Source organism: Egretta garzetta, unplaced genomic scaffold (assembly GCF_000687185.1).
Source record: "Egretta garzetta isolate BGI_Z169 unplaced genomic scaffold, ASM68718v1 scaffold56, whole genome shotgun sequence".
In the NCBI taxonomy this organism is placed as follows: domain Eukaryota; kingdom Metazoa; phylum Chordata; class Aves; order Pelecaniformes; family Ardeidae; genus Egretta; species Egretta garzetta.
This window is the reverse complement of record NW_009260182.1, coordinates 12,362,787-12,381,108: the sequence shown is the minus strand read 5'-3', so window position 1 is coordinate 12,381,108 and position 18,322 is coordinate 12,362,787. Positions and strand designations below refer to the sequence as shown.

Genomic DNA, 18,322 nt, shown 5'->3' with positions numbered 1-18,322 from the left:
ATGGCTAAATCATCTTTTGCAGATGATTTATAAGTCCCTGATCATTAGAAAAGAAAGAATGTATCTGCTCGCTATGTAGGTTTTTTTCTTAGATGTTTTATGTGGTTTTTAAAGTGATTGCTGCATTAGGGGACTCATCTTAGTTTTATATAACATCTTTTATAGTCTAAGTACCCTAAAGCATGTTACAATATGATAGATAAGCAAATATTTCTTTTAGAAAGCAAATATCACTGGTTTTATGCACCCAGCAGAAAAAGAATTGGAAAACAATGGCTGAAAGTGACAGTATTTTCTCATTTGGCTGTAGGGAACCATCTTGGATTTCTGGTAGACTGTGAAAGGACTTTATATACTGTGCAAAGAGGTTTGTTTTGTGACAGCCATAGTAAATGACTTGGGGGGTAAAAGAAGCTTGGAAATTCTGTTAGCATCTTTACCCTAACCTGTTAGTATATACATTTTGGACAAGTTCATTTTCCAGATGTAAGCAAAGCCAGACATGCAATGCTACAGGTTTATGACCTCAACATAAATTACATACTACACAGTCAATACTTTAGAAAGAATTAAAATAATGCATCCTGAGGCAATAATATGAAAAACATGAGTGTATATTTTTCAAGCTTAATGCTAGGGCAACTGGGTGAAGTAGGCTGTTAATACAAGTGGCTATACTATATGGCTAAATGATTTCTTCATGGCTTAAAATATAGACACTATAGGCATCCCTGCAAGAAGCACAGAGGCAGCTAAGTGCTACTGAAGCTGTACACGGCCAATTTAATTTAGCACAAGTCCGAGCTGCTGCCAAAAGAGTAGGTCCCTTTCTTCCACCCTCCCGATGCCCCTGCTTGCCCTGCCGCTCCCCTCCGCCCTCACACTGGCAGGAGGGTTCCCATGACCATGTGATGAAGCTGGATTTGATCCAGCTGATATCTAAATTGGCAAAAGCAAAAAGAAGTTAGTTTCCCAGCTGGAAGTTCTGTGATTCATCACAGCTGGCTAAGCACTGAGGGCAGAGAAGAGCAGAATTTCCCCTTTCGATGGCAGCCCATATGGATCCCGTTAAAGTAGCTGTATAACCCTAGGGACCAAAATACTTCTCCAGAGGTCTAACAGAACTTGATAAAATTCAATACAAAATAAATAAAACCAATAGATCCATGAGAAACATCTATTAGATCCCTGCTAGTGCCACCCCACATCTGTAGTGGATATGATGCTTCTGTAGCTTGAGCAAAACCACTTTCAGCCCAAGTGCTTGTTAGTCTTCATCAGATGTGTCAAAAATGTGTCTGTTTCCCTGTACCTCTATCATTTTGATGCTAAAAAGGTGGTAAAATCACTTCAGCTAAAAGGAACTTAATGCTAACGGCATTCAGTTTAATAATTTATAATAATTTAATGCCAAAGGCATAAAATACAACATCTGCAGTTTTTGCTATAAGCGTTACATGACTTGAGCAAAAATACAGAGGAAATTAGTTGCTACACTTCAGTTGCTAATAGGTAATGAAAACATTGAAAAGTTTAAAAAAAAAAAAAAAAGAAAAAGAAAGTTAAAAGAGAAACTGCCTGAGAGAGGGAAAAATCTCATTAGAGAACGGGAAAGGAAGTACTGGGCCATAAAGGACAGTTTAAAAACCATGCTGAAAGTCCAGTTATGGGTTTTTTTCCTTTACTCTTATGCTGAGCAAGTATGAACAGAACCAGTAATGCAACACTTTCTAAAGACAAATTTTGGCTCTACAAAAAAGCAATGCAAATTTATAAAAATCATAAAATTAGTGATTCTCTTACACTGAGTAGATATAAGAAGTTATCTAAAACCTATATACATAAAAGTTACTGTCTTGGAACCTGTCTTAGGGACTTGTGAATATTGGGCATCATTAAGATATCTGGGGTTATTTTGTCTCTGGGAGTAGGGTAATGGGGGTGCTTAAAGTTTAATGCCATGTCTAGAAGCTCTGCTCTGTTTTATTTGGCTGTCAGAGCACCATTTGGTAGAGCAAATGCAGACCATTATGCATATAAATGCACTTTTTGATTAAAGAGAAGAGTTAAGCTGTTTAGAAAAGCCTCCCTTTCCTCTAGTGCACACAACACCTTGCCCTCAAACTATTGAGCCCACAAAGTTTTCCAGCCCCTTGAAAAAGCACACCATTTTTTTTTTATCCTTTCAGAGTCTAGGATCTTACTGGATTAAAATCGCTACATTAGAAATGTATTTTAGTAGCAATCTTATATGACACAAAGACACTGATGAAGACTGCACTCAGATCATTAAGTAAATTTATTCATATTGTGTCAGTGCTTATGTGCCCACATTAGCAAGACCGTAACACAAAATTTAAGTACTTACCTAACTTTAAGGTAGTTGAAGTTAGACGTGTGCTTAAACATGTAGCTAAATATTGGTCAAGCCCATTACACAGTTAGACATAGACTTTTTCCGTGTCCTTCAATGGGTGACCAGAACTAAAATGGCAGATTTTAAATTTGTGGAAGAGGTAAAAGAGGACAAAAAGCAGAACAATTCACTCTGTTGGAACACCGAATCAAAATTAAGCCTTCATCTTTCTCTATTCAAATTACTCAGTTTTTCTTACTTTTTCATTCACTTTCATGTCCTTCATGTGCCTGTAGTAGTCTTTCAATCAACATGCCTTCAGGAATGACAGAAATATTATCTCACTTTCCAAAAAATGCTTGTAGAATTGTGATTCAAAGTAATATTACCACTGACAGGTGATAATTTTCTGAGTCCATAACAAGTCCTGTCTTTATTCACTTCCCTGTGATGACTTTGCACTTCCTCTTTTTGGTGAAATATAAAACCCACTTTACTCTTTTAAATTTCTGTCCTTGGTCTTCACCCACCAGGCTGTAGGGCAGTAGTCCTTCAGGGAGGTACAGAACTCAGTTAATTTTAATTGGAACTGTATTTTAGAGTAACCTAATGCATTTAGTTTCCTTCCGCTGCTTGCAAACCTTTCGGAAAAAATGGAGTAAGCCTTGTGAACATAGCTTCTGTGTGGGGTTTTTTGGTTTTTAATGCATCAGCTCATATCCAGACAGCTGGTGCGTAAAAGGGATCAGTTAACCAGAAAGACTCAGAACTCAGCAGGTCAGTTACAGAACAGAAAATATCTTTTAACTCTTTGTGTCAAGAAGTGACGTGCAATACTGACTTAGCGTATCATAATAGCGAATTGTTTTCTGTACTACTAACAGTAATACTATTATTCAGTTGGGATAAAGGGGAGAGCAAGCTGGATAAGAGGGAAGAGGTGTCCAAACCTGAAATGCCTTCAGCTGCTATTAAATATCTATTTTTAAAAGTTGTATGAAAAAGTGCCTGGCCATCCCTGCTGTCTGATATTCAAAACCAGGTTCTTTCAATGTGCAGAATTCCCAGTCACCTCAAAGTAATTATACTATTTAATTTCATGTTAGGACTGATTTGTGCCAAAGATGTAGCACATAAAAGGCATAACACATACTTTCATTTACTCAGTCTACGTTAGCACTTGGTAGTACAAGAGAGATTGACAGCTTCTTTGGGAAGATTACGTAGAGGGCATATGAAGATGAAAAGTATAATCAATATTTAGCGTTTCTGTGTGTACCATGTAAACACACACCTGCTCTAATTATGGGCTTTGCCTTTAGACAAAATAGTCGATGATTGAAAAGTGAGCAGAATAGGATGTTATTCAGACTTTTAAAAAAAATCAACACTCTTGACAAAACTAAACTATTTATAGTCATTTCCTCTTGTGCATCTCATGAACACAGCAGAAGACAATTCGTTGTTCTTTCCTCTCAGATAGGTGTCTGTAATTGACTTGTCTCCATAAGCAAGCCTCTTTCAACTTTTCTTCACAGCTTCGAGATAGCTTTACAGATAAAGATCAAAGGCTCAGTGCCTTGAACTGATGGTTTGGTGTCACAGGTTACCACCTCCAGCTCCAAACTTCCTCCTCTCCCATCATGAAAGGCATCGCAGGGCGATAAGCCCACAGGGTGGATTAGGGGCAGTAACCTCCTATCCCAGATCAGCAGCAACTGAAGCAATTTATTTGACTGCACATCAAGAACTCAGCTATGTCTTTATGCATAACACACATGTAACAGCCATGCTCCAACAGCACCAGCTCCAATGCAGCCAGCTGATGCCAGCCTGCAATTCCACTCTCACCGTTGCAGGTGGTGTATGATTTAGGGGTGCATGCATGTGGAGATCTGAAGCACCTGAAGAAGACCTAATGAGAGGAATTAGGTGCTTTCTGTATTTGGGAATTTCCTTTTGCTTTCTACTGAGCAATTAGAAGGGTGGTGGAAGGTGGGGGGAGTTGTATATAATTTATCGTGTTGTTTTAGATGCACAAAACTAGCAAGTAATATGAAATTTCATCTTATGAAGGCACTCACCCAGTTCACAGAGATCCATATTCTTCCACAAAGACCGTGTCAGGAGCATTGTGTTAATGAAAGCCCATTGTAAGAAAGGTGGTACTTTTCGTGTTCGTTAATTTAGTTTGAGAAGATAGTCCAAGATGAGAGCTTTTCAGAATATCAGGCGGTACTTCTACAAATCCTAGGTGAGCAGGTTCACGCCCCCCAGCAAGCAGGAGTCTTCCCCTTCATCCAGAAACAATAACTTTCTTTCTTAATTTGCTCACCTGCACACCTGTTTATAAAACTAAGGGCTAATAGAAACACAAAATAAAGATCAGCTGGGGAGAAGGTGGTGGAATAATGATGCTTTGAGAAGCAGTGAAGGAGGGGGCTGTGCATGCTGCTCCTTATTTCGTTTCATGTTTTAATGTGGCTTTTTTAAATAACAGAGGTAGCTGTAGTAATTTTTAATCTTCTGCTCTTTAATTTTTGTTTTTCATCTTCTAATAACTTAGCTTTTATTCTCCAAATTCCATTATGCTCTTCCTCACTTTGTTTTCTTTTTTGTGGTTCTTTCCTGTAAAACTTTATAGCTGAAGCAGGTGGGGTATTTTGGGGGTGTTTTAAGCCTAAATTTTTACTTATTAAATCCCACCCTAGCTTTCCAACGCTGAGCATTTGAATTTGCCTGAAAAACAAGAAATAACTGCTTTTTGGTTTTATGTGATGTTATGTTGCCCTTCTCAAGACAAAAACGAGGGCTGTGCCTACCTCCAGTCTTCCTTTAAGTGAATGGAGGTAGTAATGACCTTCAGAAAATGGGACTTTCTAGACACAGAACTACAGTGCAGTGTCAGTGAGAAACAGATGTACCCAAAAAGGTATAAGAACTGAAACTGGAGTGCAAACCAGTTGTGTACAGTGTGATGATTTTTTTAGTTGTTGTTGTTATTATTATTTTGAAACCAGTTCAACTTTATCAGTTAACAGTCAAACTGATGTGAGAAGGAATATGCAGGTCACTTAATATTGAATGTGTCAATATTGCTTACAAAGCTTCCTTTGCAGACCTTCTGTCAAAATTCTCCCCTCTCTTAACTAAAGAAATTGGTCCCAGAGTGCAGATAGGGATTTTTCAAGAGGCACAACGGATAATTTGGACAGTCCTGTAAGCACCAGAAATTTAAGGAGGTATAATTCTAGTCCTCCAGATAAACAGAAATAAGTATGCTTGTAATACAGAAAACTTCCTGTGATTCATTTAAAACTGGTTTTTGTTTTGCCACCACTCCCTACTGACGCTGCAGTCAGCCCTGTTTCCAAAAACATTATCAGCACCACTCCCAACTGCAGGCGCACGCATCTGTGCTCGCAGCCAGATGCACTGAAGCAAGCGTGCCCAGGCCCCTAGAGCAGAGGGGTGCCGCTTGCCGTGGGCTGGCCCTCGCCACGTGACACGGGCAGCTGTGCAGCTAAAATACCGACAAGCAGAGTGTGTGCTGAAGGTCCAAAGTACGGCATTCGCTGTACGCAAGCTGGTGAACCGCGCTGTTCGGGCACACGGGAGATCCCTCTCTGTTCCCAGGAGCAGCGGGAGGCTGTGGCTGCCGAGGAGTCATCCAAGCCAACTGCTCTGAGCCATAATATACGTATTTACATAATATGTATTTGTAAATGTCTTCACAGATTTATAATACTGATAAGTACAATTGCTCAAAAATTAGTCTAAATGGTGGGGGAATTCCTTATCATAGAATCATAGAATGGTTTGGGTTGGAAGGGACCTTTAGAGGTCATCTAGTCCAACCCCCTTATTACACAGATCTGTCCAAAATTAAGACAGACTCCTCTTTCTCAAGTCTGGAGACCCAGTACCTCACCTGACATATGAGTTGAAAGCTTATTGCAAACTTTATTATTATTCTTGTTATTTATATTTTCTCTCTTTTTTTCTTTTTTTTTTTTTTTTTTAATTATTTTAACTTTGGAAAGCTTTTGTGGGATAGCTTGTATGCAAAAGACCCAGAATCTTCCAGCTGATGTTTCAGAGCGGGGATGTGTCACAGGCCAGGCCCACCCATCACCCTTCACTTGACATACATTCCTCGTGTGCTGAGCTGTGACCAGATCAAAGATAGGGTGATTTTATTTCATTTTGTTTTATCTCAAGGCTGCTCTGCCAGCTTGAAGCACAGCAATCCTTCTTTAAGGGTATTTGCAATGGTAAACCTTTCCGCCTCCCTTTACATATGTATCACAGCTAGTGACCCCTTTGTCAATACATCTGATAATCCTGATTTGCTGGAGGTCAAAATTGCAAAGATACAAAAAATAGCAACACAGGGCTAAAAAGTGTTTCCTTTTAGGATTCACTGAACAGTCTTTCTGTTATTCCCTCCAACACCTAGAAGTTTCAGTGTGTTTGTTAGAAACCTAAAACTCTTTAGAAGCACCTAGAGCCCCAACTTCCAAACTTCTCATCTGCAGAAGTTTGAAAATCGATTCTGTGTGCAGAGAGTTCCTGGTCAAAGGGTCCCATCCAGTTTAGACCTGTCACAAGTAAACTGGATCTCAGAATAGCTATCTATTGCTGAAAAGTGTTTTCAGACTGCACCTTTATATGCAAGCTTGATTTTACATAAAAAGCTCTCAACCAAATTGAATGAAGGGTTGGGGCTTGTTAGTTAAGAAATAACTCCTAAGTTTGACCTCTAAATTATCTTTAATTAACTGCAATGCAAGGTAAAACTGGCATTACTTATTATTTTCATTTACAGTATTAGCTGATTGAGGTCCTTGAACATTTCTAGTATCTGTTCATTCCAAGAGAACAACTAAAGAATAAATATTAGTTGGTAACCAGGTCATGACTTGGATGCGTTGTGAAGAAGGTTGTAGTTATGTACGTGTACATGGCCATCTATATTGGGCCATGGTAGCCTCCATTTCCTAGATACTCTCAGGGCTGCTGCTCTGGTAAGTGAGTGAAGCTCTTTACCTGGAGTATTGTCTTAAGTAAAGAGAAGTATTTGAGAGCCAGACAAAAAGTATTTGAGAGCCAGTCAGATGTGCAGATCCAGGCAAAATGTTGAGTGTATACATGCCCTTCTGAGCTTCACCTTCCTCATTGCTCTGGAATGGCCTTTGGGCTGGGGTTTGAAACCCCTAAGATTTGGAGAATCCTCTTGCTATAGGCTTTGCTATCTGCTTGTCATCTTTTCTACCTCTAAAATCACAAGTCAGACAGACAGCTCTTTGTAAAACTTGTCAGTTGTAGCCTATTGTATCAGCTGGCATCTCGAGAAATCTCAGCCTCCAGCTAACTGGACAGACTGGTTTTTGCAGCTTGTTCGATCTCATGGATCAAAGGGGATTCCACTTGAACTGGAGGTCATCCAAGCTTGATGGCTTCCTACACTTACCCCTATACAGGGCCCTGGTTGCCTGCTTACTCTCACAGGCTTGATACAAGTTGTCCAGAGGCAACAAACTAACTATTCTAGCAACTGCTACCAGAGCTACCTAACTTTAAAGAATGTACACAAATCCATTTTAAGTACTCCCTGATTTATCACAATTTCTAATTAGAAAATGAATGGGCATCAGAAGAAGAATGAGGAATAACAGAGGCAGAGATTTTTAGGAAATTTGATTATGCAAAACTAGGAATGTTTTGATTTTAGTCCATCTGCATGGGAAAAATAACTGATTGCACCAGTAGGGGCACATGTGATAATTTCTAACTTAAATGCATCTGGTTTTTTTTTAATTGGAAATATGTATTAGAATGCTCTTTTAAACTATAGCCTTATTCAGTGCCCATGGAACACCCATGATAGTCTAATCAGTTCACTTAAATATGATCAAATGTGGTAATATAAAATAAAATCTGTCATGTGAAAAATGAAACACCTTTTTTTCAAAACAAAGCCAAACATATCGTTTACCATTGTAATGATACATGAATGTCAGAGATGAGCAATAAGCAACATTCAGACCTAAATCTACAGATAGATTTTGTTGTGTTTGTTTGTTTCGGTTCTATCCCTAACAAACAATAAATACTGGAAGAAAAATAACTGATGCTTACATGCATTTCTAATTAAAGGCCGGCAAGCCTTTTTGAAAAGGACAAAAACACTTGCAAACAACTATTCTCCCCAAACTAGAACTAAACCATTTAAATCTCCTCTCACTCTTTTCATTCCTCATTACTTTTCATTTATAGACCCTGGCAGGTGCCAGCTGGGGCACAAGACAGAAACAGTAAACTGCAGAAGGTGGCTATTTGTGATGTTTCAAGCATAACCAGAAGCTGAATCTATAAGGAGGGGAGGAAAAAAAAAAAACAAAAAAACCAAAAAAAAAAAAAAAAACCAAAAAAACCAAACCAACCCCACAGAAAAGCAGAAGTTCTTCTGAGATCTTCACCCCAGATTTGCAGATTTAATGTATCTGGTCTGGTTAGATAATAATCCAAGCTATTCTCATGGATGTAGTGTATTGTTGCAGGAAATCTCGAAACATTTTGCTGTGCACCTGTTTCTCACATCTATAAGTAATTTTTCTTTTTTATATCAGCAGGTAACACTATATCCTTTTGCTGTAAATTAATACCATGACTTTTGAGCAAAAGTAAAATAGGTGCTTGTGAATTATTTGTCACTTATTCTCATGATTCTTTTTTTTTCCTGAGTTGAGAACCTAAAAAGAATAGGTTGAATTGGTTTTTATGTAAAATTAGGCAAATATTTAGACTCTAGGAATATTCTTTATGTATCAGACCCATGACCTCTAGCCTGTCAGAGCAGGATACTCCATGTTGTTGTATTACAGGGCTGCTGAAAATGTGGAATATCCCTCAATCCCAGCTGGCATAATAAGAATCAGATTTTTCTGTTCTGTTAATAAACATTGTCAAGACTAAAATTAAGCTTTGCTATTTATTTTGGGATTCCAAAAACTGACAAGTACTCACATATTTAACTGTCCTTTTTAAGCAAGTCTCATAAAGTGGGATTGTCACTACCTACCACAATTGCTCTAAAATCAGTAGCAGAAGTACTAGTCTGTTACTAGGACTACTAAAGCAGTCCTTCTCAGCATAAGCCTAATACTCTACCGCTGGTGCCTTGAGTGGCTACGTGTCTGCTCAGCCGGAACCACGGGCTGCAGACAAATGATCGCATACTGTTAGTGCAGTTATTTCCTGATTTTTGTTTTGCTAATTCTCATCCAACTCCAATTTCCTTTGAAAAAGGTATTTTCATTTTTAAGAGGCAGCTGTCATTACTAATGATGAAGCTGGAAGACAGTTTCTTTTTAGCAAAGCTTCTATATATTACTCAACCTTCTGCATAATAAGGTTTAAACTTTAAAGAAAGCTTTAAAAAAGGGAAAGAATACTTTCTTTGTACTTGTCTTTGTAAGCAAAGCTTCCAAGAGTCTTTTGGTAGCCTGATCATGCATCAGAGGTGAGGTAGGCAAGGCTAAAACGTAGAATGACACAGGCAACTTACAAAAATTTTGCCTTCCATTCTTCATTGTAAGCCATTTTTGAAAAAAAAATCATTGCTTTCCTTTATTGGTTGTGATAAAATCTTCAGCTCAGGTCTAATAAAAGATACTTAGGTGAACAGGAAGAACGTACACAGTGTGAAGAAAATACAAATATATATGAGTTGTACACAAGTTTCTAATATGACTGGACTTCAAACAGGTTTCACCTGATATTGGCGATTTTTAGTGGCGTGGGTTTTTCAAATGAGAAGGGAGGTGGGATTCTAAATAATACTTGCTGAGTGAAAATAAGTATTTAAGTTAAATTGCCTTGATTACAAGTAAAATTTTAATAAGGTCAGTGCAGCTGATAAATAAAAAGAATATCAGTCCATATAACTGGAATTCTGAGATCATGAGTTTTTACAGTTCAGAGTCACAGATAATCTAATGGTTTCTTAGATGTCCTGGGCCTGGGAATGTGTCATTTTCCCCCCTCCTGTTATAACTGCAAACACTATGGGAATGAGGTAAACTGTCTACTGATAAAACAACTCATGTAGCATCAGAAATCAGAGGGCATTCCCACTATAGCTGTAGAGTGTTGTAAAGTCAGTTCTGAACAAAATTTTAACATTGAAATACTCTAAACTATTAATTTAGGCAATGATATTATTTCCTGATGCACTTACTCTTAAATTGATTGTTTAAACTGCACTTAATTGTATTAAAGAGAAGGATAACACAAATCATGCCAGAGCTCCGTTGAAAAGGGAGGGAAACTTCATATACAAATGATTTAGCAACTAAACCACTTATTGAACATACATTAAGCACTTTTGATGTGTGAAATACTACTGGAAATGCATTTCCTGCATTTTTCTTAATTTATATAAATGGGTGTTCAACCACATGGTAATTTTAATGCTGGCTTTGTTTATCTTACAGAAAGCTTCAGAAGATGGTGCATGACATCAAGAAAAATGAAAGTGGAATAATAAACAAGTTCAAAAAGTAAGTTTAAAATGGCAATCCTAGTTTTACCAACTTGGGGAAGTTCGTATTGCAAGCATAGTATATAGTAGTTTAGTGAAGGAGCCATGTTATTCTAGAGGGATGTACTTCAGTGCATGTAAAGAGCTTCAGTCCAGACTGTGACATGCATACTTGTCATCCGTATCAGGAGTATCAAAAGTAGTTGCAGAACTGGCCTCAATGGGAGGTTGTGGTTTGTAGCCCTGAAAAACAGTATTTGGATACAATGCATCTTTCTTACGTATACTTAGGGAATGATCATCGCTTGTTGTTTGTGCCTTTCTCCTCGGGCCGCTGTTTAGGCTACCTGCTGCAATTAACTTTTAATCTGAGCTCCACCTTGAACCAACTGGTCAGACATCATAGTTAGAATTCCCATAAAAATGCTAAGTCCTCCTGTGTTTCAGTTCCATAAAACAAACCCCAGCATTACCTAACATCCTTATTCCAGTAAGAAGTGCTAAACAGCATGTGTATTGATGTCATGTGCATATGAGTATCATAAAATATTCATGTGTATTTATATACAGAAAGAAATTCCAGTAATTCTGCATCCTTGTCAAATGAATACACCATTCACTGTTTCCAGTCAAACATCTATTTAAACCAATTAGCTATTTAGCACACTTTTTCTTCATGCAATAGCTCATTTGCATTGAACTTCCATTTGGATGCGATTTTCTCATTCAGATGTCTTTCTTTACATGGGTCATTGATGACAAAAGTACTAAGTGCTTTTAGAAGTTAATTAGTACACAGTATCTGCAGTGTTTCTAGGACAACCATATTAAATTCTAGAAATACAGCTCTCGTACAAAAAATGCACATATAAACATTGTTTAAAATTGTTCTTAAAAGAGTGACCATGGTGATTCAGTTCAAGGAAAAGAAGTAGTATGGTTTTAACAAGAGCTAATTCTAGGTGTATATGAAGCAGTCAGTAGGCTATGGGAGAAGCAGTAGGGCTCTGCGTGGTTTGGTTAAGCAAGAGCTCTGGAAAGCCAGGCTGGCTACAGCTACCACCCCTGCTGGTAGCCCAGGTGGGGCTGGTGTTTGTGGGGCAGCTGCTGGCCCTGGCAGAGGAGGGGGATGACCACGATTCTGGGAGCAGCAGCAACTCCCTGGCTCACCCGTTCCCTGGGCAGGAGGTGTATGTAACCTTAGGTTGCAAGCTCTCCTTTGTGGCCTCTTTACTACGGATGTGTTTCTGTCCACAACCCTTGAGCAGGCTCCGATGGTAACACCATTTTATCAGATAAGTTCTTGAGATCACTTTTTTCCTTTATTCATCCTCTTTAACTCTAGCACTGCTGCAATTCACAGTAAATCACAGTCACATGGTATATGTACTAGTTATTTCCTGCCAAGCACAAAAGCAAATTTTCCCTTAAAACGGCCTTCTTTCAATTACTCGGATCTTTAATTTAATCTAAGCGTGGTTTTGGTTTTAACACAGTGTGTATGTAAATAGACCACTGCATTCAGAGATCCTTCTGCAAAAAACTCAGTTTCACCTGCAACCTGCTCACAGGAAAGGGCTGCTAGACTGGAAAGGTGGTTTTTTGGAGGGGAGGGGTGTGAGATGGATTTGGTTTGGGGTATTTTTGTTGCTTTGTAATAAAGGGTGGCTTCCTACTTCATAGTAGTAGTTTAAGTGTAGTTTAAGAGTAGTTAATAATAATGTTGCGGTGGGTCCAGTTCAAATGCCTCGGAGAGGAAAGCAATGGCAGAAACAATAGAGGCATCTCAAATTTATAATTTGAGGCAACAAATTGTCTCCCGTAGTTGCCTGCACATGAATTCTGCTGTTAATCAGTATTGCTCTGACTGCATGTCCTTCCCCGAGAGTAAGAGGGGAAGGACAGACAAGGGAAAAATAACAAGAAGTAAATGTAGCTGAAGATGGGAAGGTCAGAGGTGCCATCATTAAATGTCAGATACAAGATTGCTGCTATAACTCTGCAATTCTTTGATTCTCTCAAGATTAAAAAATAATCCACAAAAAAGAGCAGGCTCATAAAAACTCTCTTAATGTATGACTGCAACACAAAGCTCACATTTCACCTCCCCCAGCTATAAGAATACAAATTGACATGTAAAAAAAAAATATAATAATCTTTCTGATACTTCTGTGGTTCATCTGAGTCATATTAATCTCTTCTGCAATTATGAAGATCAGAAACTTACTCTTATTTTTTTAAAAATTGAGGCAAAAATTCTCACATTGGCACATGACTTCCGAACTCAAATCTTGAACCTAACACATAATGAGACTTGCAATAAAAGCATGAGATGACAGCACTGATAAGGATCTGTACAAGAAGCGCCAAGCTTTGCAGAATTAGAACTGGCTGTATTCCTCTGAATGTGCCCTTTGGGGGCTTTTTGTTTGATTTTAGTAGATGATGCTTCTAAAAAAAAATGCAGTTATCCAGTTGATCACTTCCTCCATTTCAGTTACAGGATTATTTTATTAAATGTCAAGGATCTAAACATAACTGAAGCAGGAAAAATTGTATAAAAAATTGGCTTTATGTAGCACAGACTTGGAATTTGTCTGTATGCTGGAAAAAAACATCTTTTTGGCTCAAATCCAAACCTATTATAAGTAGAAATAGTTTTAGAGAAGTCAAATAGTGTACTTGCTTATCCCAAGCCTAAACTTGTCACACGTGTACTGTAAGTCTCTGCTACTGAAATTGAAACAGTGATCAAATACTTATGAAATACATTTGAGTTATTACCAGTATTTAAGACTTTTCTAAAATCTGGATTGGATCTTGATTGTGCAGAAAAGTAAGAGAAGTTCTTGCATCAAGTGTCTTGCCGTTCTACCTATTTCATCTGCAGGGTGTAGGTGGGGAGGTATACGTCTACCATCCATGTGTGCCTTAAAGGTCTGCAGAAAGCAGTCTGAATACTGGTGATAATAGGGAAGAAAACTACAGATTGTTTCTTCACTGCTTAAAAGTTCCTTTTGTTTATTCCCCATCCTGACTCAAAATTTTCTGTCAGTAAAAACACTGCCCTCTGCAAGCTACCCTTCACCTGCTTGCCCTTAATCACATGCCAAACTGTTTACAACACTGGAGTCCCAGCTGCTGCACAGATCATGATGTCAAAGAGGATTATGTACCTGGGTATAGAAGGTATAGCCAAAGTTGTATAAACAATGAGAGCTGGGGGGCACGTTTTCATATTCACATCCTTGGTAACACAGAACAGGGAAGTAAGAGAGAAATCATAGGTTTCACCCTGCAGGATGGTTGCCTGTGCTTGACACACACTGTAAAGACAAGGCAGTCACCTGTAAAGCATAAGCTTTAAGCCTCCATGGAATCCTAGCTCCACTGAAGTCAATGCTAAAAGTCATACTACATATACACAAAGTCAGAATTTCACCCTAATGTTTTGGTACGTGCTGACCTACTGTGTTTAATAAGAAACTGGAAGTTCAGGTTACTCACCTTGCTGCAGTATCACCTTCTATCAGAACTTCCTTTGCCAAGCCATCACAATTCATGCACTTGTAGTTATTCATCTAACTGTGCACAATCCAAATATGTGCATTTCTTGAAATCACATTTGCCACGTGACCTGAGAAATGGAAAGAAAACACATCTTCATCTCATCTGCTTTACCTAGCATTTTAGTTGGGTAAGTTTTTACTTCAAATTTGCCTGGTCCATTTTCCTATAACATTTATAACTTAGGCAGTAACTTCAGGTGAAAAAAAAGGAGTTGTGTCATTAAATGTCTCTTCTACCTGCAGAGCTGCAACTAGAAGACATCCATGATAAAACCCTTGGCAGAGGGAAAAATGGTATTTTATGGGCTAAATAATGAGAGAAGAGTACTAAAATCAAGGTGTACCAAGCTCAGAAAGAGAAACCAGGGAAAAGTATAATACCTAATTTTAACTGTGTTCTGAAGAAACATGAATTTCAACATGTAGCTGAATAGAACATCTTGAGTGCCAGGATTTTTATTATATAATATTTCATCAAAGTAAAGATTAATAAATCACAACTGTATGCCATTTCACTGCCACAGCACATTGTAAAGAAAATGTGCAAAAGAGTAGTAATAACACTCAAAAAAAAAAAAAGTTTCAGATTAATCTTTTGTACAATTGCCAGATACTTCCAAAGCTATAACAAACTATTCCAGTAGGTGATGAGAATACAGCTCAGGGGAAGTCTGTCAGGTGGATTGTACCCGTTTGGAACTCTGAAAAAATTTTCAGCAAAGTTCAATTAATCTATCTTTTAATCACACATGTGAAGAGCTAATGGACTTAGGACTAATACAGACTATAAATATTCAACTCAGTAAAGGTGCCAATGTAACTTTTGTACAACCTATTAAGTTAAAATGGTTCCTAGAAGGGAGTGGACTTTGTACAGAATTAACAACAGAAAAAGTGAAAGACTCTTGAAAACAAAGAGGTTTGGGGTATATCTTAAATTCTGGGAGAGTGAGCAGAAACACTAGTGAGGAAATGCATCTGTAGGAGAATTAAGTGCTACACACAAAGGGCTACTACTACATACGTGTGGTTACTACTCGGGCGTAGCCTGTAAAAACAAACATTACTAGAGCAGAAAACCCAGACCTCTGCTGCAGTTTATCTAAAAATTCTTCATTTAGTGCAGGAAAACACAAAAATGTACTATGAACTTGAAGCATGTGATTAATATTTGCAATCGCTACAGGACTCCTTACATGAGGAAAGTTAAGCACGTGCCTACATGCTTTGTTGGATCAACCTCAGCATGCTATAGAGGGGAGATCTCAGAATACATTGGTTTTTAAAATGAAATATTTTATTCTCCTAGAAGTTATTGTGAATTTCTGTACATTGCATTCTGTTCTTGCATGAGCAGCATCTAGACCCCATTATGTGAAATGCCTCAAATGCTGCCTGGTTATTTGTTGAAGCTAAAATGTATCTAGTAAGGTGTGTTATGTTGTCATTAAAACCTGTAAATGTACTCTCAGAAATGTACTTGGATTTTATTGAGTCCTTTCTAACTGAAATTTCTCAGGGATATTTCAAAATCTCCAGAAAACGACTTATTTTCTATTAAATTTTAGAAAAATACTAGTCCTATTAAAGTAAATGGAACTTTAATTATTTGTGTTCTATCACAGCTAAAATGGGGCTACTTCACCACCTGTAACTTAAGTCTAGAGCGGAGTAGCACTAGAATATTTTACTTGGAAATTGGATTTGCTATAATTTTTACTTGGAAATTGGATTTGCTATAATTTTATATAACTGTTAAAAGATATGTTAGGAAATCACTGTCTTCCACTGAAACACGTATGCTCAGTTGGATGGCATTTGATTATTTCGGTCCTTTCTCGTTAACTTCAGGGGAACAGGACAGAGTCAGCTGTTGCTCTGCAAGCATCTATGTGGATAATGATGTCAGAATCTGAAATAGCTAGGTAACCACCACTCCTTGGCATAGGGGTTATGTCTTTTGAGCTTGCATTGCGGTTTGCACATTGGGTAAAGTTCTGGCTCTTGCAAAGCAAAGCTCCAGTTGACTTCAAAAGAGCCTGGATTTCAGTTCTGGCACTCAGTAATCGTACCAGTACAGTGAGAATTATTTTTTTTGAGTGGATTTTAATTTTGGAATAAATGACATACTTGGAGAGATTCTAGCAAATATAGATGTGGCCGTGAACTGTTTCAGCTCTGTGACAGAAACATTATTTCTTTTCTTCTATTGATATTCAGGTTCCAAAACGAACAAGTGGCCTTAATTTGCAAAACTGGGAAAGATACTTGGGATCGGTATGCAATTTCAGAGCTGCACAATGGCACGATAGGCTGCTTAGACACAGACCTCTGTTCTGTGCTTTGTATGCTTTCATTATAACATATTTACATTTTCTGCTGGGGCCACTGCCAGGATTTACAGGGCCTGAGATGAAGCCTTGAAGTCTTCTGCTTAGCAGCTTGGAAATGTATAATGTGGCTTAAGCCACATGTTTTACACTGTGACCCAGACAGCCTCTTACTATTGCCTCAGTTCCACTATTTTCCAAGTCTCCACCATTTCTGAACAACTCACGATAGATATGTTGCAAAGTATGTTAATAGATTTTGGTCCACCCTCCCTAAGACCTGAGATCTGCCCTGGCAGTGGCCCTGGGGTTTTCTTTCTAACATGCCTGTGCTAACCTGGACAGAAGACAACAGCAGGGCTGTTGAGAATGCTTTTTCATTTACTGTTGGTACACTAAGTTAATGTTGCAGGAAGTTAAAGCCTCAGAGGAGGCAGCTATCCAGCATTTGTGTTGGTAATAATGAACAAAGCAGGTAAACATTTCAAAGATGATGTGCCTAGATTGTTTTTAGTTTGTTTTTTTAGGGTTGGGGTTTGTTTTGAGCTTTAGCGATGCCTGCACCATTTAGTCATTGATTCATCCATGTGCATTTTGGGGTTTTTTTTGTGACTATCTGAACAGCAGAATTCCATTAATTCAACTCAAAAGTAGCCGAATTATTTCTCAAAACAGACAGGACAAGTTTGTAAACTGATGTGTTAGTGCCAGCATGCCACCACTCTGAGTTACCTTGGTACCTGAGCAATGACACCTAAGCAGCACGCTCAGGACCAAAATACAGTGTCAAATTCTTGTGGTAAAGTGAAATGTGTAGACATCATTATTGCTCAGAGATCACATGAAAACATTTTAAATTCTCTGTGGACTTTTTTTTTAAATAATTTGCTTATTTTTGCAAATCAATTTGTTAGGACCTGACTGAAGAATGAGTGAAGCCATCAATTTAGTGGACAAAGTTTCAGGTCCATGGTGAGGTCCCATCAGTGCGACAGGGAAGCTACCAGACAATGTTCAAAAGTCACTTTGAAGAGTCATTTTATACAGCTACAAAAACTAAAGGTGTTTTTTCTCTTCAGATGAATCAGTGTGGCTTCTGATGTCACACATAAGCCATTTGTTTTGATTTTAAACCCAAATTCTTCTCCTTTTTTACAGGGTAATGAAATAATTGATTACCAGCTGACTGTAATTCAGTGTCTTCTCTGGATAGCTACAATTTAGCAAACAAGAGTATACATATATTTTATATGTATTACATTATTATAGAATGTATGTGTTACATTATTATATAGTGTATATATTATATATACACATATATGTATCAACAGGAGTACACACGTATATCTATACTCCTGTATAGAAACAGGCATATACATATATGTAATATACAGGTATAATAATATATGTATTATAATATATTGCAATATATGTCATACATTAATATAGTATATGGTATAATATATATTTTGTATATCCACATATATGTGTGTATTCCTGTTCATATATATATGTACACTCC

General features: G+C 37.9%; 1 protein-coding gene across 1 annotated transcript in view; it reads left to right on the top strand.

Annotated features, from left to right (window-relative positions):
• The first annotated feature begins 10,859 nt into the window (after nt 1-10,859).
• The window catches only part of BLNK (B cell linker), a 30,964-nt gene continuing 23,501 nt past the window's right edge, over nt 10,860-18,322 (top strand). The window contains exon 1 of the mRNA XM_035897331.1: nt 10,860-10,920. Coding sequence (XP_035753224.1) covers nt 10,868-10,920 — 53 coding nt within the window. The 5' untranslated portion in view covers nt 10,860-10,867. The remainder of the gene's footprint in view (nt 10,921-18,322) is intronic.